At 42.7% G+C, this 17,212-nt stretch overlaps 1 protein-coding gene across 2 annotated transcripts in view; it reads right to left on the reverse strand.

The window, feature by feature from the left end:
* The window catches only part of gtf2h4 (general transcription factor IIH, polypeptide 4), a 41,081-nt gene that overhangs the window by 8,400 nt on the left and 15,469 nt on the right, over positions 1-17,212 (reverse strand). For both annotated transcript variants that reach the window (XM_061665161.1, XM_061665160.1), the window contains exons 7-13: positions 12,962-13,030; positions 12,739-12,822; positions 11,135-11,303; positions 10,726-10,856; positions 7,177-7,224; positions 7,008-7,086; positions 4,489-4,550 (exon numbers count right to left, since the gene is read on the reverse strand). In XM_061665161.1, coding sequence (XP_061521145.1) covers positions 4,489-4,550; positions 7,008-7,086; positions 7,177-7,224; positions 10,726-10,856; positions 11,135-11,303; positions 12,739-12,822; positions 12,962-13,030 — 642 coding nt within the window. The remainder of the gene's footprint in view (positions 1-4,488; positions 4,551-7,007; positions 7,087-7,176; positions 7,225-10,725; positions 10,857-11,134; positions 11,304-12,738; positions 12,823-12,961; positions 13,031-17,212) is intronic.

Consider the following 17,212-nt stretch of genomic DNA (forward strand, 5'->3'; position numbering starts at 1 on the left):
GATCATTTTCTAAAGCTATTTAAGGTAAACAAAGTCTGATAAGAACGAAGGGCCTCAATAAGACAGGAAACTAAAGGCATAGCTAAAGAAAGAAGGTCATCAGACGAGAGGGAGTGATGTTGTACTCAGCTTTTTAAAATGTGCTACTTCTTGGGTACTGATTAATGTGAAAGGCAACTAGTTTGATATATACTTCTGAGGCTGCTTCAGGTTGAAATACATGTCACTTACGGGTTAATACTACAGCTGTTGGACTATGAGCTCTGATCAAGATTTTGAGTAAACCTTTGGCAATATTGTAAAAATGATACCTGCAATTAATAATAAAGATCAAAATTGCCATCGAAGGATTTCATAACTTAAGAATGCATTTAATATAATTTATTATAATAAAGACTTAGCAATTTTGTCTTTAGATGCTGAAAAGTGGCAGGCCCAAACGTATTGTGAGGGTCTGCTGGGAACGTCTGGCGGAATCCCGTCAGAAGGAGTTTCAACACCCACCTCCGACAGAACTTTGCTCATGTTCCGGGGGAGGCGGGGGACATCGAGTCCGAGTGGACCATGTTCCGTGCCTCCATTGCGGAGCTGTGGCCGTAAGGTGGTCGGTGCCTGTCGTGGCTGCAATCCCCGAACCCGTTGGTGGACACCAATGGTGAGGGATGCCGTCAAGCTGAAGAAGGAGTCCTATTGGGCCTTTTTGGCCTGTGGGACTCCTGAGGCAGCTGATGGGTACCAGCTGGCCAAGCGGAATACGGCTTTGGTGGTCGCTGAAGCAAAAACTCGGGCATGGGAGTTCGGTGAGGTTATGGAGAAAGACTTCCGGACGGCTTCGAGGAAATTCTGGTCCACCATCCGACGTCTCAGGAGGGGAAAGCAGTGCACCATCAACACTGTGTATAGTGGGGATGGGGCGTTGCTGACCTCGACTCGGGACGTTGTGAGCCGGTGGGGAGAATACTTCGAAGACCTCCTCAATTCCACCGACACGCCTTCCTATGAGGGAGCAGAGTCTGGGTTCTCCTATCTCTGGGGTTGAGGTCGCCGAAGTGGTTAAAAAGCTCCTCGGTGGAAAGGCCGCAGGGGTGGATGAGATTCGCCCGGAGTTCCTCAAGGCTCTGGATGTTGTAGGGCTGTCCTGGTTGACACGCAACATCGCGTGGACATCGGGGACAGTGCCTCTGGATTGGCAGACTGGGGTGGTGGTCCCCCTTTTTAAGAAGGGGGAACGAAGGGTGTGTTCCAACTACAGGGGGATCACACTCCTCAGCCTCCCTGGTAAGGTCTATTCAGGGGTGTTGGAGAGGAGGGTCCGTCGGGAAGTTGAATCCCAGATTCAGGAGGAGCAGTGTGGTTTTCGTCCTGGCCGTGGAACCGTGGACCAGCTCTACACCCTTGGCAGGGTCCTCGAGGGTGCATGGGAGTTCGCCCAACCAGTCTACATGTGTTTTGTGGACTTGGAGAAGGTGTTTGACCGTGTCCCTCGGGTGGCCCTGTGGGGGCTGCTTCGGGAGTATGGGGTACCGAACCCCCTGATACGGGCTGTTCGGTCCCTGTACGACCGGAGTCAGAGTTTGGTCCGCATATCCGGCAGTAAGTCGGACTCGTTTCCGGTGAGGGTTGGACTCCGCCAAGGCTGCCCTTTGTCACCGATTCTGTTCATAACTTTTATGGACAGAATTTCTAGGCGCAGCCGAGGCGTAGAGGGGGTCCGGTTTGGTGGCCTCAGTTTTGCATCTCTGCTATTTGCAGATGATGTGGTTCTGTTGGCTTCATCAAGCCGTGACCTCCAACTCTCACTGGAGCAGTTTGCAGCCGAGTGTGAAGCGGCTGGGATGAGAATCAGCACCTCCAAATCTGAGACCATGGTCCTCAGTCGGAAAAGGGTGGCGTGCCCTCTCCAGGTCGGGGATGAGATCCTGCCCCAAGTGGAGGAGTTCAAGTATCTTGGGGTCTTGTTCACGAGGGAGGGAAGAATGGAACGGGAGATCTGAAGAAGAAGGCGGATCGGTGCAGCGTCTGCAGTGATGGGGACTTTGTATCGATCCGTTGTGGTAAAGAAGGAGCTAAGCTGAAAGGCGAAGCTCTCGATTTACCGATCTACGTTCCTACCCTCACCTATGGTCACGAGCTGTGGGTCGTGACCGAAAGAACGAGATCCCGGATACAAGCGGCCGAAAGGAGTTTCCTCCGCAGGGTGTCCGGGATCTCCCTTAGAGATAGGGTGAGAAGCTCGGTCATCCGGGAGGATCTCAGAGTAGAGCCGTTGCTCCTTCACATCGAGAGGAGCCAGATGAGGTGGCTGAGCCATCTGATTCGGATGCCTCCCAGACGCCTCCCCGGTGAGGTGTTCCGGGCACGTCCCACCGGGAGGAGACCCCGGGGACGACCCAGGACACGCTGGAGAGACTACATCCTTCGGCTGGTCTGGGAACGCCTCGGGATCCCCCCGGAATAGATGGATGAAGTGGCTGGGGAAAGGGAAGTCTGGGCGTCCCTGCTAAAGCTACTGCCCCCGTGACCTGACCTCGGATAAGCGGTAGAAGATGGATGAATGGATGCTGAAAAGTTCTTCATAGGGTGGAATCTCCTCAAACTGGTCGAAGTTTTTAGGGATTTGGTAACTCATTTATTAAATGGGTTCACTTAAGTATAAAAATTCAACAGCAGAACTCTTGTCCAATTGAAATATTTCAACATCCATAAATATATAAAAGTGGAACCTCGATAAAACAGACCGTCTGGACTGAACAACGTGTCCAAAAACAGTTTCATTTGTCACTTAAAATGCTGTTGACAAAGTCTGTCAGGTTCAGAATTGGCTGCTGCTGTTTTCTGGTGGAATTCAGACAAAGAATGGTATTTCTGGGTCAAAGATATACAATATGACTTGATCCAATTTCAAAAGAGGTGCCTCCCGTGCCTACGTGGCAGTCATGTTTAATGTGAGGCATTGACGTAGTGGCCATGTGATTATGGTTCTATCTATATTGTCTGTTAAGCATCGAGCAAGAGAGAGCGGCATGGCTCTGAGGAATACAAAACAAGTCTTTGGAACATGCTATTTTTGGTACAGTTAAATTTTTTTTCGTCAAGCTGTTTGCCTTTGGCAACTGATTTGGAACTAGGAAGCACACTAATTCCTTGCGGCTCATCAAAGCGACTTGTCAATGATGAGTGTTGTATATCAACAATGACACGATGGCCAAGCACACTTCTTTTTATATTTATATACAATAGCAGGACGTTTCAGGCCAAGGGAAAAAAAAAATACAAAACTATTTTGCACTGTACAGTAATATGGGTGCATATTGCCTAAGAAAACCAAAAGTGCTTCAATATAACAGACAGTCGGCTATATCGGACGACCCCATCCACCTGCCCCGCCCGCCCACCTCTATTAGTATTTATTTAATGTAGTAGAAAGATTTGAATATTTATTTACTCAAATTGTGCCCAGACGCGAAACAGTTTGTTGATGATATTTACCCTCCTCAAATAAAGGACGTTAATGAATCAATCAGGTGGATCTAATTACCAACTTATGCAATTGGGAAAGTTAAAACATTAAAAATGACCACGCTGGCCAAAGGTGATTTAATTTTTTCAAAGTATCCGTTTCCCACCTACTCCTTTCTTCTCCAAACTGAAACAAGATTCAGATTTACTGTATATGGAATAACAGGAAGCCAAGGCTTATCCTTATCCTTATTCTATCTACCATTTGTTTGAGGGGGTTCAAAATGCACTAACTTGACATGGTACTACTACCAGGCAACACAACTCACGTGTCTCATATTTCTGATGGTCGTATGATGTACGAATTGATTTGTGTTTAATAAAACTCTGAAAGATCCTAATTCAAATATGAATCACTATAAGATAGAATACAAACGGGGGAAAGCGGAAAGTCACTTCTACAAAAACAGTTGTGTTTTTTTTGCCAATCATTTCAATGCACACAATTGAAACACCAATGTTGGCTTTTTGCAATGGTAAGACATTGTTTGCAAATGTTTCGACTTTTTCTCTATTTTGTTTCAATAAAAGATAAATCTGTGATTTATTGTCATCATGAAAATATGGATTGTAGGAAATCAGTAATCATATCCTAATTAAATCATGATGTGGCGAGATTCTCACTCTCAACACAATATAAAATAACCATTATATTTGATATTATATACACATACATTGTTTATAAGGAAATAGCAATATAATAGGCATATTTCATTATAAACTTTCCATTACCATGATTCTCTTTTGCAAATTAGGGGGCTGATATCATACGGTGATAATGCCTTTAAGTGAGGTGTGCGGAGTCCATTTCGACTTAGTTTAAGATACCATATGCAGTTCCTTGCTCAGTAATTGGTTAAGCACATGTCAACAGCAGATGGTGGAGGAACTAAAATAACCAGTATTCATTATACTGAAATAAATACTGATAGAGCATCCACTTAAAAAAAAAATAATAATAAATCCAACCTGAGCTCTGTCTCGCAGCACCTCAAAGTCAGCCTGGGAGAGAAACTGGTTGTAGAGCACTCCTGAAAGGGAAAAGGAGATAAAAAGTTACAGCTTTATTAACTAGAAACTACAAAGAGCATGTGAAGGCTAAAATAATTTTTCCCAAGCTGAAATGCAAACAAAAGAAAAATTAATTGAGGACAGAACACTGGGTAATAGTAATCACAGAATATCCCGGCAGTTCAGATATCATGTAAACGTGGTATGTGGTGTATGTCAGCGTCATCATGATTGTTTTCTATTGCTGCTTTGTGACTCAACTCAACTTTGTTTCTACTTGCCTCGGATCGGGGCAGTTGGTTTTCCACCTTAAAAATAGCACCTCAAAAAAATATATATATTTGGTCAAAATCAGACAAATTACAACAATGGAGGAGAACGGGAGTAGCCTGTATTTATTTCTCAGGATGTGATGATTAATTTGAGAGGAAAGTGGTACCAGTGGGGATGGAGCGCTGCTGACCTCGACTCGGGACGTTGTGAGTCGGTGGGGAGAATACTTCGAAGACCTCCTCAATTCCACTGACACGCCTTCCCATGAGGAAGCAGAGTGTGGGTTCTCTGAGGCGGGCTCTCCTATCTCTGGGTTTGAGGTCACCGAGGGAGTTAAAAAGCTCCTCGGTGGCAGGGCCCCGGGGGTGGATGAGATTCGCCCGGAGTTCCTAAAGGCTCTGGATGTTGTGGGGCTGTCCTGGTTGACACGCCTCTGCAACATCGCGTGGACATCGGGCACAGTGCCTCTGGATTGGCAGACTGGGGTGGTGGTCCCGCTTTTTAAGAAGGGGGACCGGAGGGTGTGTTCCAACTACAGGGGGATCACACTGCTCAGCCTCCCTGGTAAGGTCTATTCAGGGGTGCTGGAGAGGAGGGTCCGTCGGGAAGTCGAATCTCAGAGTCAGGAGGAGCAGTGTGGTTTTCGTCCTGGGCGTGGAACAGTGGACCAGCTCTACACCCTCGGCAGGGTCCTCGAGGGTGCATGGGAGTTCGCCCAACCAGTCTACATGTGTTTTGTGGACTTGGAGAAGGCGTTCGACCGTGTCCCTCGGGGAGTCCTGTGGAGGGTGCTTCAGGACTATGGGGTACCGAACCCCCTGATACGGGCTGTTCGGTCCCTGTACGACTAGAGTCAGAGTCTGGTCCGCATATCCGGCAGTAAGTCGGACTCGTTCCCGGTGAGGGTTGGACTCCGCCAAGGCTGCCCTTTGTCGCCGATTCTGTTCATAACTTTTATAGACAGAATTTCTAGGCGCAGCCAAGGCGAAGAGGTTGTCCGGTTTGGTGGCCTCAGTATTGCATCTCTGCTTTTTGCAGATGATGTGGTTCTGTTGGCTTCATCAAGCCGTGAGCTCCAACTCTCACTGGAGCAGTTCGCAGCCGAGTGTGAAGCGGCTGGGATGAGAATCAGCACCTCCAAATCTGAGACCATGGTCCTCAGTCGGAAAAGGGTGGCATGCCCTCTCCGGGTCGGCGATGAGATCCTGCCCCAAGTGGAGGAGTTCAAGTATCTTGGGGTCTTGTTCACGAGTGAGGGAAGAATGGAACGGGAGATCGACAGACGGATCGGTGCAGCGTCTGCAGTGATGCAGACTTTGTATCGGTCCGTTGTGGTAAAGAAGGAGCTAAGCCGAAAAGCGAAGCTCTCAATTTACCGGTCGATCTTCGTTCCTGCATAGGACGCTGTTGCACCAATCCAATGTGAACAATAGTGTCGTTTGACTTCAATTCACCAATCAGACGGCACAAGGCATTCACAGGACCGCACACTTCATGGCCCAATCAAAACGACTCATTTTGTGTGTGTGTGGGGGGGGGGGGGCAGCCAAATGTTTACTTTACAGATTCCAAAATAAAAATCGCTTTTAGTCCCATGTCTGCCCAAACATGGATATTTCAGTCCAATTCTCACTTGAGAAAACACTGTGGTAAGTTGCAGATGTTTCTATTACCATCGACTCTCTCTCTCTCGCTCTCTCTCACACACACACACACACACGCACATGCACATGCACAGACACAAACAATATGTCTGCAGCAAACAGCTTCTTTATTCAGTCATTTAAGTGAATAATGTTTCTGTATGGCCCAATGGGTGTGCTGTCGGTTTCTGGGCACTTAAAAATTGAAATGGTGGGAGGTGTGTGTGGACTCCCATATATTATTCATTCTTATTTTATTTGATGTTCAGGCTCTGATTTTAAAAAATAAAAAAAATCTCAGAAGTTACCATCAACCTCAAACAGACAGACATTTAAACTGACACCACACTTCGAGGCTAGTGCTAATAAACAACATATAGGTTTAGCAGTTGAACTGAATAAAAGTCCCTGAATAATTTTTGAAGGTTTCAGTAAAATCTAAGCCCTTGTCTACTTTGTAGCTGGCATTGACATCACTGACTGCAAGACCATAAATTCCCCTGATGCATGCACACACACACACACACAGGCACGCATGCCGAGATTACTAAATCCGCTCACCCTCCGTGAATTGCAGTCTATCTCTTTCCAGCTCCCAAAGTCGTATCTGATCCGTTATAGTTGGAGGAAGCACTGGTGTCTGAAGCACAGAGATGTCAGGTGAAGACACTCTTGGCAGTTGATACATGTAGAGGTATTTTTTTTTACTTTATAACGACCAAATCGCTACCTGTTTCAGCATGATAGGGTGTGCTCTGGTTCTCAGAAAGTGGATGATCTGCAAAATTAAAGTCAGTTTGTACCACAAAGGCTGTGACAAAAACATTGATATTGAGAAATCTGATGCACATGAAATATTTCTTCAGTTTTGATGCTTTTATAAATGTCAAAGTCCTAAAACTGACACTATTAGGTGTACAGAGATTTAATATTTTGTTCTGATTTCAACTGCCTGTGTACAATTATGTATGTGTACCAAATGTAGCCGGTGAGTGTATGGCGGCCATTACTTTTGAGACGATCGAGGCATAGTAGACTTGCACTCGAGCTGTAGAATATGGACAAACTTTTATATACATCACAGTGCTTCAACTAAAATTCAAGTATGCCTATTTATCCAGTAAAAAATTTTACTTAGCAGAGGAAAATAAATTACAAGATTCTCTCATTAGCGGCAAGGTTAATCTAACGATATAAACGACAGAGGATTATATCATACGATAGACGTTTTATATTGTAATTTATAACCCCAATGAAGTTGGGACGTTGTGTTAAACAAATAAAAACAGAATACAATGATTTGCAAATCATGTTCAACCTATATTTAATTGAATACACTACAATGACAAGTTATTTAATGTTCAAACTGATCAAAGTTTTTTTTTAGCAAATAATCATTAACTTAGAATTTTATGGCTGGAACACGTTCCCAAAAAGCTGGGACAGTTGGCAAAAAAAGACTGAGAAAGTTGAGGAATGCTCATCAAACACCTGTTTGGAACATCCCACAGGTGAACAGGCTCATTGGGAACAGGTGGGTGCCATGATTGGGTAGAAAAGGAGCTTCCCTGAATTACTCAGTCATTCACAAGCAAATAAGTCGACCCAAAAAAATTGGTCGATGCAAAAATTTCGGCCTCGAGGCAATAAAAGAAATGTTCATAAAAGCATTATTTGCGCCGCCCGGAACCAATTTACAATACCTGGAACCATCACAGACTTTTGTTACAAACGGACGCACTGTTGAACCAGTGAAAAACATTGTGGTGATTACTTGAGTACTCGACAAAATATTGATAGGATAATAGATTCTATAAAGATTGGATAGTGCCAGCCCGAAAAAGGAGCATCCCTGAAAGGCTCAGTTGTTCACAACCAAAGATGGGGGGCGAGGTTCACAACGTCTCAACGTACAATGACAAGGAATTTAGGGGTTTCATCATCTATGGTCCATTATATCGTCAAAAGATTCATAGAATCCAGAGAATTCTCTTCACGTAAGATGTGCGGTCAAAAATCAACATTGAAAGCCGATGACCTTCGATCCCTCAGGTGGCGCTGCATTAAAAAGAGGAATCATTGTGTTAACGATATTGCATGTGGGCTCAGGAACACTTCAGAAAACAGTTGTCAGTTGATACAGTTCGTCGCTACATCTACAAATGCAAGTTAAAACTCTGCCGTGCAAAGCGAAACCCATATATTAACAACACCCAGAAACGCCACCAGCTTCTCCGGGCCCGAGCTCATCTGAGCTGGACTGACGCAAAGTGGAAAAGTGTGCTGTGGTCTGACAAGTCCACATTTCACATTGTTTTTGTCATCGTTGTGTCCCTGGGCAAGACACTTAACCCACAAGGCCTACGAATAAATTTGGTTGGATGTTTGATGGTGTTCAGAGGAGCCATAGGCCCAGAATGGCAGCTACGCTTCCGTCAGACTGTCCCGGGCAGCTGTGGCTACACAAGTAGCTTACCACCACCAGGTGTGGCTGTGGAGGGAATAAATAATACGTAAAATTGTAAAGTGTCTTTGAGTGCCTAGAAAAGCGTGTAAAAAGTGTAATGCTTTATTATTATTGTTATTATTATGCGGATTGTTATCAGCACAAAGTACAAAAGCCAGCATATGTAATGGTATGGAGGTGTGTTAGTGTCCATGGCATGGGTAACTTGCACCTATGTGAAGGTACCATTAATGCTGAAACGTACATACAGGTGGAGCAACATCGTGCCATCCAAGCAACTTCTTTTTTCAGGGACACCCGTGCTGATTTCAGCAAGACAATGCCAAACCTAATTCTGCGTGTGTTTCAACAGCGTGTCTTAGTAGTAAAAGAGTGCAAGTAATAAAGTGGCCTGCCAGCAGTCCAGATCCGTCTCCCACTGAAAATGTGTGGTGGATTATGAAGCACAAAATAAGAAACCCCAGACTGTTGAGCAACTGAAGTTGTACATCAAGCAAGAATAGGAAAGAATTCAACCTACAAAGCTTCAACAATTAGGGTCTCCACTTCCCAAATGCTTATTGTGTTGTGAAAATGAAAAGTCATTTAAAATAGTGGTAAACGTGGCCATATCCCAGCTTTTTTGGAACACGTTGCAGACATCACATTCAAAATGAGTGAATATTTGTAAAAAAAAAAACATGCCTGACAGTTAATCAGTTCAAACATTAAATAGCTTCCCTTTGTATTCCACTAAGTATACTGTAGGTTGGAAAGGATTTGTAAATCATTGTATTCTAACAGTCACTAGTGTAGTAGTGTTGCAGTGTTGCGATATACTGTCTAGCGTTTTATCGCACAGCTCTAACTTGCACTATTAGAAATTGGTGAATCTTTTCCAAATGTTTACAATTGGCAGTTTTGTCAGAGATAAAATAAACTCACAAGGCCGACAACTGCACCAGTGTAGCTATAACTAGGCAAGAACAGCAACCCTGAATGCTGGTTTGATCTCCAAGGGAACAGTAGCTATTGGAGCTTGCTGGCTATAGTCAAACATTTATACGGATGAAATCACACAGTTCAAAGAAAAATCACAATCACCACAAATCTAATTAATGGCAGTGGACAGCGAGTACTACGGGCCAAAACACTGGGGGAAAACGACTAAAGAAAACAATAAACGAGGTAAAAAGCTGTAAAACAAACTTTTAAAATCATAATAAGAAAAAAAATATTTGTATCTTTTTCAGTGCCAATACTTGTTTCAGCGTCATTCTTTTTTTAGAATGTCAAAATGTATTTTGAATGCTGAACTTTAATGGCAGTGTTCTGGCTCCATCCATAGTCACTTTTGTATGTACAAGAAGAGCAGTTTTGGTTGATATCAGTATGCACAATTTTTTTTTCTTTTCCAATGACTAAAGTTGTTGGCATGCTTTTTTTTTTTTTTTTTTTTTAAATTTGGATTGGCAACTGAATGTTTCCTCAAAGGAGGAGCTAGCCAGTCTGTTGTTTGGTCAACAGATATTTGTCATTTCAGTGCAACAACAGGAACAGCACAACAAATTAAAATGCCTTTTAGTAAAAGAACCTTTTATTGTAACAACCGTGCCACCAAAAGAACGTGACGAATGTCCTTAATTGTTGTGCTTCCTGCAATGGCTGTTTCGATCGATACAGTCAGCAATGGAAACGCAAACCACATTAGGGTTTAATGATTCTAAAAATTACAGTGGCAAGTTGAACAAAACCGCTTTGGTGAGAAGGTGTCTATCTATATCATATCACTCTCACCAATGTCCCCTCTGTTTAAGTAGTGCTCGGGTATACCTGCTGCGCAGTGATGCCATTTGCGATAGCCTGCTGCACCGACTCTCTTGTGACCTGAGCCACCACCACATTAGGAAACCGATACAACATTTCACTGAAGAGCGCTACCAGAGAAACCTGGAGCTCTGAGTCTGGGAGGGGCACACAGTAAATGCAAATATGTATTCATTTCAAGTGTAGCAAAAAAGAAAAAAGAAACAAGAAAACAAAAGGAACATAACAAGTGAATACATTACAATACATTGTAGTTGTAATTTACACAGAGCGAAGCAGGCCTATTCGCTAGGATCAGATATTAACTCAAGAATATCTATGAATGCTATGCAAAACATTGCCTTGCCAGTATTCCCTAATCATTCTGTCATCAGATGGTACTGTAAACCAGGGCAAAATGAGTTTTCAGGCATACTTGTGTAGGCGTAGATGCGATAATTTGTTTCAACCACAATGAAGCCAGCATCTCCAGTACCAGGAGTGGAGCCCAAGTTAGAAGAGGAGGAAAGGGAAGAAGAGCTGCTCGTGACTCCCGCAGCCAGACTAATGGCCAATCTGGTGGGATAGTACCGCCTTGACTTTCTCTAGAAATGAGAAAAAATAACAACACAGTTTTCGGGCAGTTTCTAATACAAGATTTCCAAATATACCGGTATTGTATGTATTAAGTCACACAAAACCTACACAACGCATAATGTAAAAAAACAAAAAACAAAACATAATAAATAAATAATAATAATAATTTAAAAACTAAGCAGTGAGAAAATAGTGTCAGGGCTCGACAGTTTCTTTGTGTATGTGGTTCCTGCCACACTAATTAATCCTGCCCAACAACCTGACAGTGTGCCACTGCATATTTACCAAAGTAATCCTGAGTAAGTATGCGAAACTCATCTTGCCTCACAATAAAGTTGGGAATTTTGCAGAAATGTTTGTACAAGCATTGCACACAACCCTTCACATCAGTGTTAGCACTAACGCAACCTGAGGTGATTGCACTTCTAATACATACAGTATATACACTAATTTCATTCGGTACAGCTGCACTCTTAATTACATCCAATAATAAGGTGCAACAAAGTTTTGATTGAAGCTGTCAAGAGTTGTTTACCAATTGTTAAATCAACCCTTAATAACTCATTGTCATTGGCAGTTGTGTTGCGTAGCACTCAATCAAAATCCCCCTTTCATTGTAGCTCCATAAGGTTGTAAAAGTATATGAAACGGCGCTCGAACACGATTGCAAATTACAACTATATAAACATATAAACACGTACAGTACATGTAAGAAAGCAAAAATCAATCAAGTCAGGGAAAACAGATGACCATATAATTGGAACCTTATAGATTTTTGGTTTTTCACAACTTCATGGTACATAATTATACATGTACAGTATCATTAAAAATGGATGCCGGACTGGATACACTGTGGTCATCCAAAACAATTAACTTGTAGTTATTTTTGTCAAGGTATGAATTTTTAATACAGTTGTGCCAAATTTAGAGGACAGCGTACAGTATTAGTATAGTATATACGAATTATGAGCTGAAATTGGGTTAAATATGAAGCAGCAGACTTAAGGGTCACACAGGTAGTATAGTCAGTGGGATTGTGTTAATAGAAAAGACAATAATCATAATAATAATGAAGTTTAGCTGAGTAAATATGGTAAATTCAAAGGAGTTCAACCTATTATTTATTGCTTAAAGATACAATATGTTGATTATTTAAATCACTCCAATTCTGGTAAGCAAATTGCTCAGCCAACATCCTTACATTTCTATACTTCTTTCATAATAATAATTGGATATAACCATACAGATGCATTTTTTTTCTTCTGTCATGAATTAGGAGTTTACATTCCAGAGGTGATGCAGCCAGACTTGATGGAAGCCGGTGCTGTTTTACTGCAGCAATAAATTGGCTTACCCGTGAGGGTCATTATGTCACCTCTCATATAAGGAACATTTCTGGAAGGGAGTGTAAACACAACCCCTCCTCTCCCTCTCAGTGCCTACCTTCCTTTGGAAGACCAGTCCAAACTCCCGGAGGTGCTGCAGAAATGTGAGTAATGACTCACTCATGCCCTCCACTGAGTAATCCTGAGGCCAACAAAAACACATCCTCAATAAGAACAAAAAAAGTCAAACCAAGCAAGAAACTGACAACATACAGTTTAGCACGCACAGGCACAAGCTCACACGTGCGCAAGCACACAAAGGTTAATTACTATCCACTCACTCTGCCCAATGTTGAGAAACTGAGCTGGAACAAGAATGACAATATTTCCACCAGGCCCATCCCTCTTGACTACAAGAGAAAACAAGACAGACATCATCCATTTTAAATCATGAATAGCCACATCTATCTATCTAGCACATATATTTATCTTACATCATCTCTATGACAAGCCCTTTTTAACATTTAAAGCTATAATCGGCGCTTTTCGCTTTTGTTGATTTGGGGCAATTTTTGGGGGTTTTCGTTTACATCGTAATTATTGTATGACTTATTTCATGCGACAGAAACGCAAAATAATATTTTCAGTGAGCGTTTTAGAACTACGCTCCGGCCATTGCTCGGCAAAATGCCTAATCTTCGTGCCGTTATTTCCTTCTACGTCATTTTCGGTGCGCCACCAACTGGGCCGGCGCGGGAATTCGCGAAATATAACAAAATAAACAATTGAAGAATACAGCACTATGTTAGCTGAGCGGACATGCTTAATCAACAGTTTGTGATCTCCTGTAGTATTGGCTTGGGTGAAACTATACTTTTTTTTTTTAACAAAAGAAAGTTGCGGATTCCAGCTTTAACAGCTAGACTTGATATGCATTGCTAATATCTGTCATTCAGTTTTGATCAAAAAGAACATTTCAAATATCCGCAACTACATTCTTCCCATCGAGTTCAAAATTATTTCCTATACTGTATTTTCCACCATAATTTGCTCATAAATTCTTTAAAAATCAGACAATGTGATTTTCTGGATTTTTTCCCCCCTCATTTGATATCTCATAGGTGAGGTAGTTTTTAAATCAAGTAATGAGTAAAGTAAGTTATTTTTAAGATCAGGTCATCGGTAAAGTAAGTTAATTTTCCGAGGTGACTGCGGCAACACTGTCTACAATTCATTTGCAGATATCTGCTACATGAATTACAGATATCTGCAACTATATCTCAAACTGCAGTTCCAGATATCTACAAATTGATTCTGACCAGTCATAACTGCAGTTAAAGATATCTTTATATATATTATATATTATATATTCACCTTAATTCAAGATATTTACATGTCAATTCTCAGATATCTTACATTTGTAACTCGGCGAAATGTCTTTGTAGTTATCTGTAACTGATCTACAAGGGGCAGTCAAAAAGTACTAAGCCCAATTTTCCTCTACCTTTATTGCAATCGAAAGGCAATGTACGCAAAGAAATAAAGCCCAAAAAGTGGGGATTTCCTTGCTACTTATTTCAATATAATGTCCCTTTTTTTCAACACCTACTGTCCATCAATGAACAAGCGCTTGTATGCAAGCCTTGTATTTCATAGCCAAAGGAAACGACGACTTCACAAGCTCCTTTTCTTGTCACAGAGGCCAATCAACGCAGGCTCTGGTTCTTCGACTTTGATCCTGGATACCCACTTTTTAACTGTGCTGTAGCCAATTGTAGCTTCCCCATACACATTTTGCAACCTTTTGAAAATGTTTAGTGGTGGTTCCCATCCAAAGCAAGAAATTCTACCACACAGCTCTCTGTTTCTCTGATGGGCATCCAACCATGACTTCATTTCCAAAATGGAAAGAAAACCCTTTTTATTTTTTTTAATTTTTTTTTAACTCAAGTATTCAAACTACAACTCGTGAAAATTTATAAAAAAATTATGAAAAACAATTCATTATTATTAGGTTATTATTGGGTTTATTACTGTTCCACTGGCCCACGTATATTAAGAGGGCTCCATGTTCCTGATATGATGCGATACTGTAATATTTACAGTGGAACGTCTACAGTCCAATGGCTCTGAGGTTATAACGATTTCAGGGAAAACATGTCTCTGACGGGTTTTTTTTTCAATGACATTTATTCCAAACAAGGACTTCTCTCAATAAAGGGCGTGGAGGAGGAGGAGAAGGAGAATATACACCAGAAGTATGATGATGTGTGTACCTATAGTCCTGCTTCACCATGCACTGCATCTATGATAAGTGTTTTATCTATTTAACTTTTTAAATTAGTTCAATTGACCTTCTTCTTACAGTAGTGTGATGAATCAAAATGTTAAAAACTCAATGGCTTTCAGATTACACCTTTGCCATTTGTTCACAGTATGACTTGTTTGACAGAGAAGAATGTTCAAATGTTACCAAACACAATGTCCGTGTCAATTATTTTGGTAATTGTTTTGAATTGAAAAGAATGTATTGTATTCATCCTTTGCAGTTTCCCTCTATCTTAATTATCCAGATAGAACTATCATCCACATTGTTTCGAGAAAGTAGTGAAGAGGGGCTGATTCTGAATGATTCTTGTGCTTCATAATCAGAATCAGAATCAGAATCATCTTTATTTGCCAAGTATGTCCAAAATACACAAGGAATTTGTCTCCGGTAGTTGGAGCCGCTCTAGTACAACAGAGAGTCAATTTACAGAACACTTTGGGGACATAAAGACATTGACAAAAAACAGTCACTGAGCAATAAAGGGTTAATAGTTATCTGGTAATGCCGGTGAGTGCACGAGTAATACATAATTGGTGACAACGAACTCAAGTCAAAAAAATTTCCAGCTTGTTGTAATCGAATTATAGGTTAGGTGTTTAAGAAGTTGATCGCAAGAGGGAAGAAGCTGTTGGAATGTCTACTAGTTCTAGTTTGCGTTGATCGGTAGCGCCTACCTGAGGGAAGGAGCTGGAAGAGCTGGTGACCGGGGTGCAGACGGTCCGAGAGGATTTTGCACGCCCTTGTCTTAGTTCTGGCAGCGTGCAAGTCCTCAATGGTGGGTAGGGGGGTACCGACAATCCTTTCAGCAGTTTTGATTGTCCGTTGCAGTCGGAGTTTGTCCTTTTTTGTAGCAGCACCAAACCAGACTGTGATGGAAGAACACAGGACTGATTCGATGACCGCTGTGTAGAACTGTCTCAGCAGCTCCGGTGGCAGGCCGTGCTTTCTCAGAAGCCGCAGGAAGTACATCCTCTGCTGGGCCTTTTTGAGGACGGAGTTGATGTTGGTCTCCCACTTCAGGTCCTGAGAGATTGTAATTCCCAGGAACTTGAAGGTCTCGACGGTTGACACAAGGCAGCTGGACAACGTGAGGGGCAGCTGTGGCGAAGGATGCCTCCTGAAGTCCACGATCATCTCTACCGTCTTGAGCATGTTCAGCTCCAGGTTGTGTCGGCCGCACCACAGCTCCAGCCGCTCCGCTTCTTGTCGATATGCAGACTCGTCACAGTCCTTGATGAGGCCGATGACAGTGGTGTCATCTGCAAACTTCAGGAGCTTGACAGTCGGGTTCGCTGAGGTGCAGTCCCATGTTGACTGCATCATCCGCAGACCTGTTCGCTTGGTAGGCAAACTGCAGGGGGTGCAGCAGGGGACCTGTGACACTCTTGAGGTGGTCCAGCACGAGACGTTCAAAGGACTTCATGACCACAGATGTCAAAGCGACAGGCCTGTAGTCATTCAGAACAGAGATTGCAGGTTTCTTGGGGACTGGAATGATGGTGGAGCGTTTGAAACAGGATGGAACTTCGCATATTTCCAAAGATCTGTTAAAGATCTGAGTGAAGGCTGGAGCGAGCTGGTCCGCGCAGACTTTGAGGCAGGATGGGGACACATGGTCCGGTCCTGCCGCTTTGTTGTTTGAAGATGCGTCTCACATCCTGTTCATGGATGATTAACGCAGAAGTCAGAGGTGCGGTTGTGGTCGCGGGTGCGGCCGGGTGGGTGTGTGGAGTGAAACTGCCCTTTTCAAATCTGCAATAGAAGGTATTCAAGTCGTTGGCTAGTATGCTATTGTTCTCAGCTTGGGGGGATCGTCGCTTGTAATTAGTCAGCGATTGGAACGCACGCCAGACTGTTTTTGAGTCATTCGCGCTAAACTGTTTTTCCAACTTTGCTGCATAGATCCTCTTTGCAATGTTAATTTCTTTAGTAAGCTGGTTTCTAGCTCGATTATACAGGGCCCTGTCCCCGCTCTGATATGCATCTTCCTTAGCTTGGCGAAGCTGCTTAAGTTTAGCAGTGAACCACGGCTTGTTGTTGTTGAATGTCCGAAATGATTTTGTTGGTACACAAACCTCTTCACAGAAACTGATATAGGATGTGACAGTGTCCGTATATTCATCCAGGCTGCCAGCTGAATTTTCAAAGACACGCCAGTCTGTGCAGTCTAAACAGCTTTGAAGTTCCATCTTGGCTTCATTGGTCCACTTTTTGACTGTTTTCACTGTTGGCTTCGCACATTTAAGTTCTTGCTTGTACGTCG

This window comes from Phycodurus eques, chromosome 20 (genome assembly GCF_024500275.1).
Source record: "Phycodurus eques isolate BA_2022a chromosome 20, UOR_Pequ_1.1, whole genome shotgun sequence".
Taxonomy (NCBI): Eukaryota; Metazoa; Chordata; class Actinopteri; order Syngnathiformes; family Syngnathidae; genus Phycodurus; species Phycodurus eques.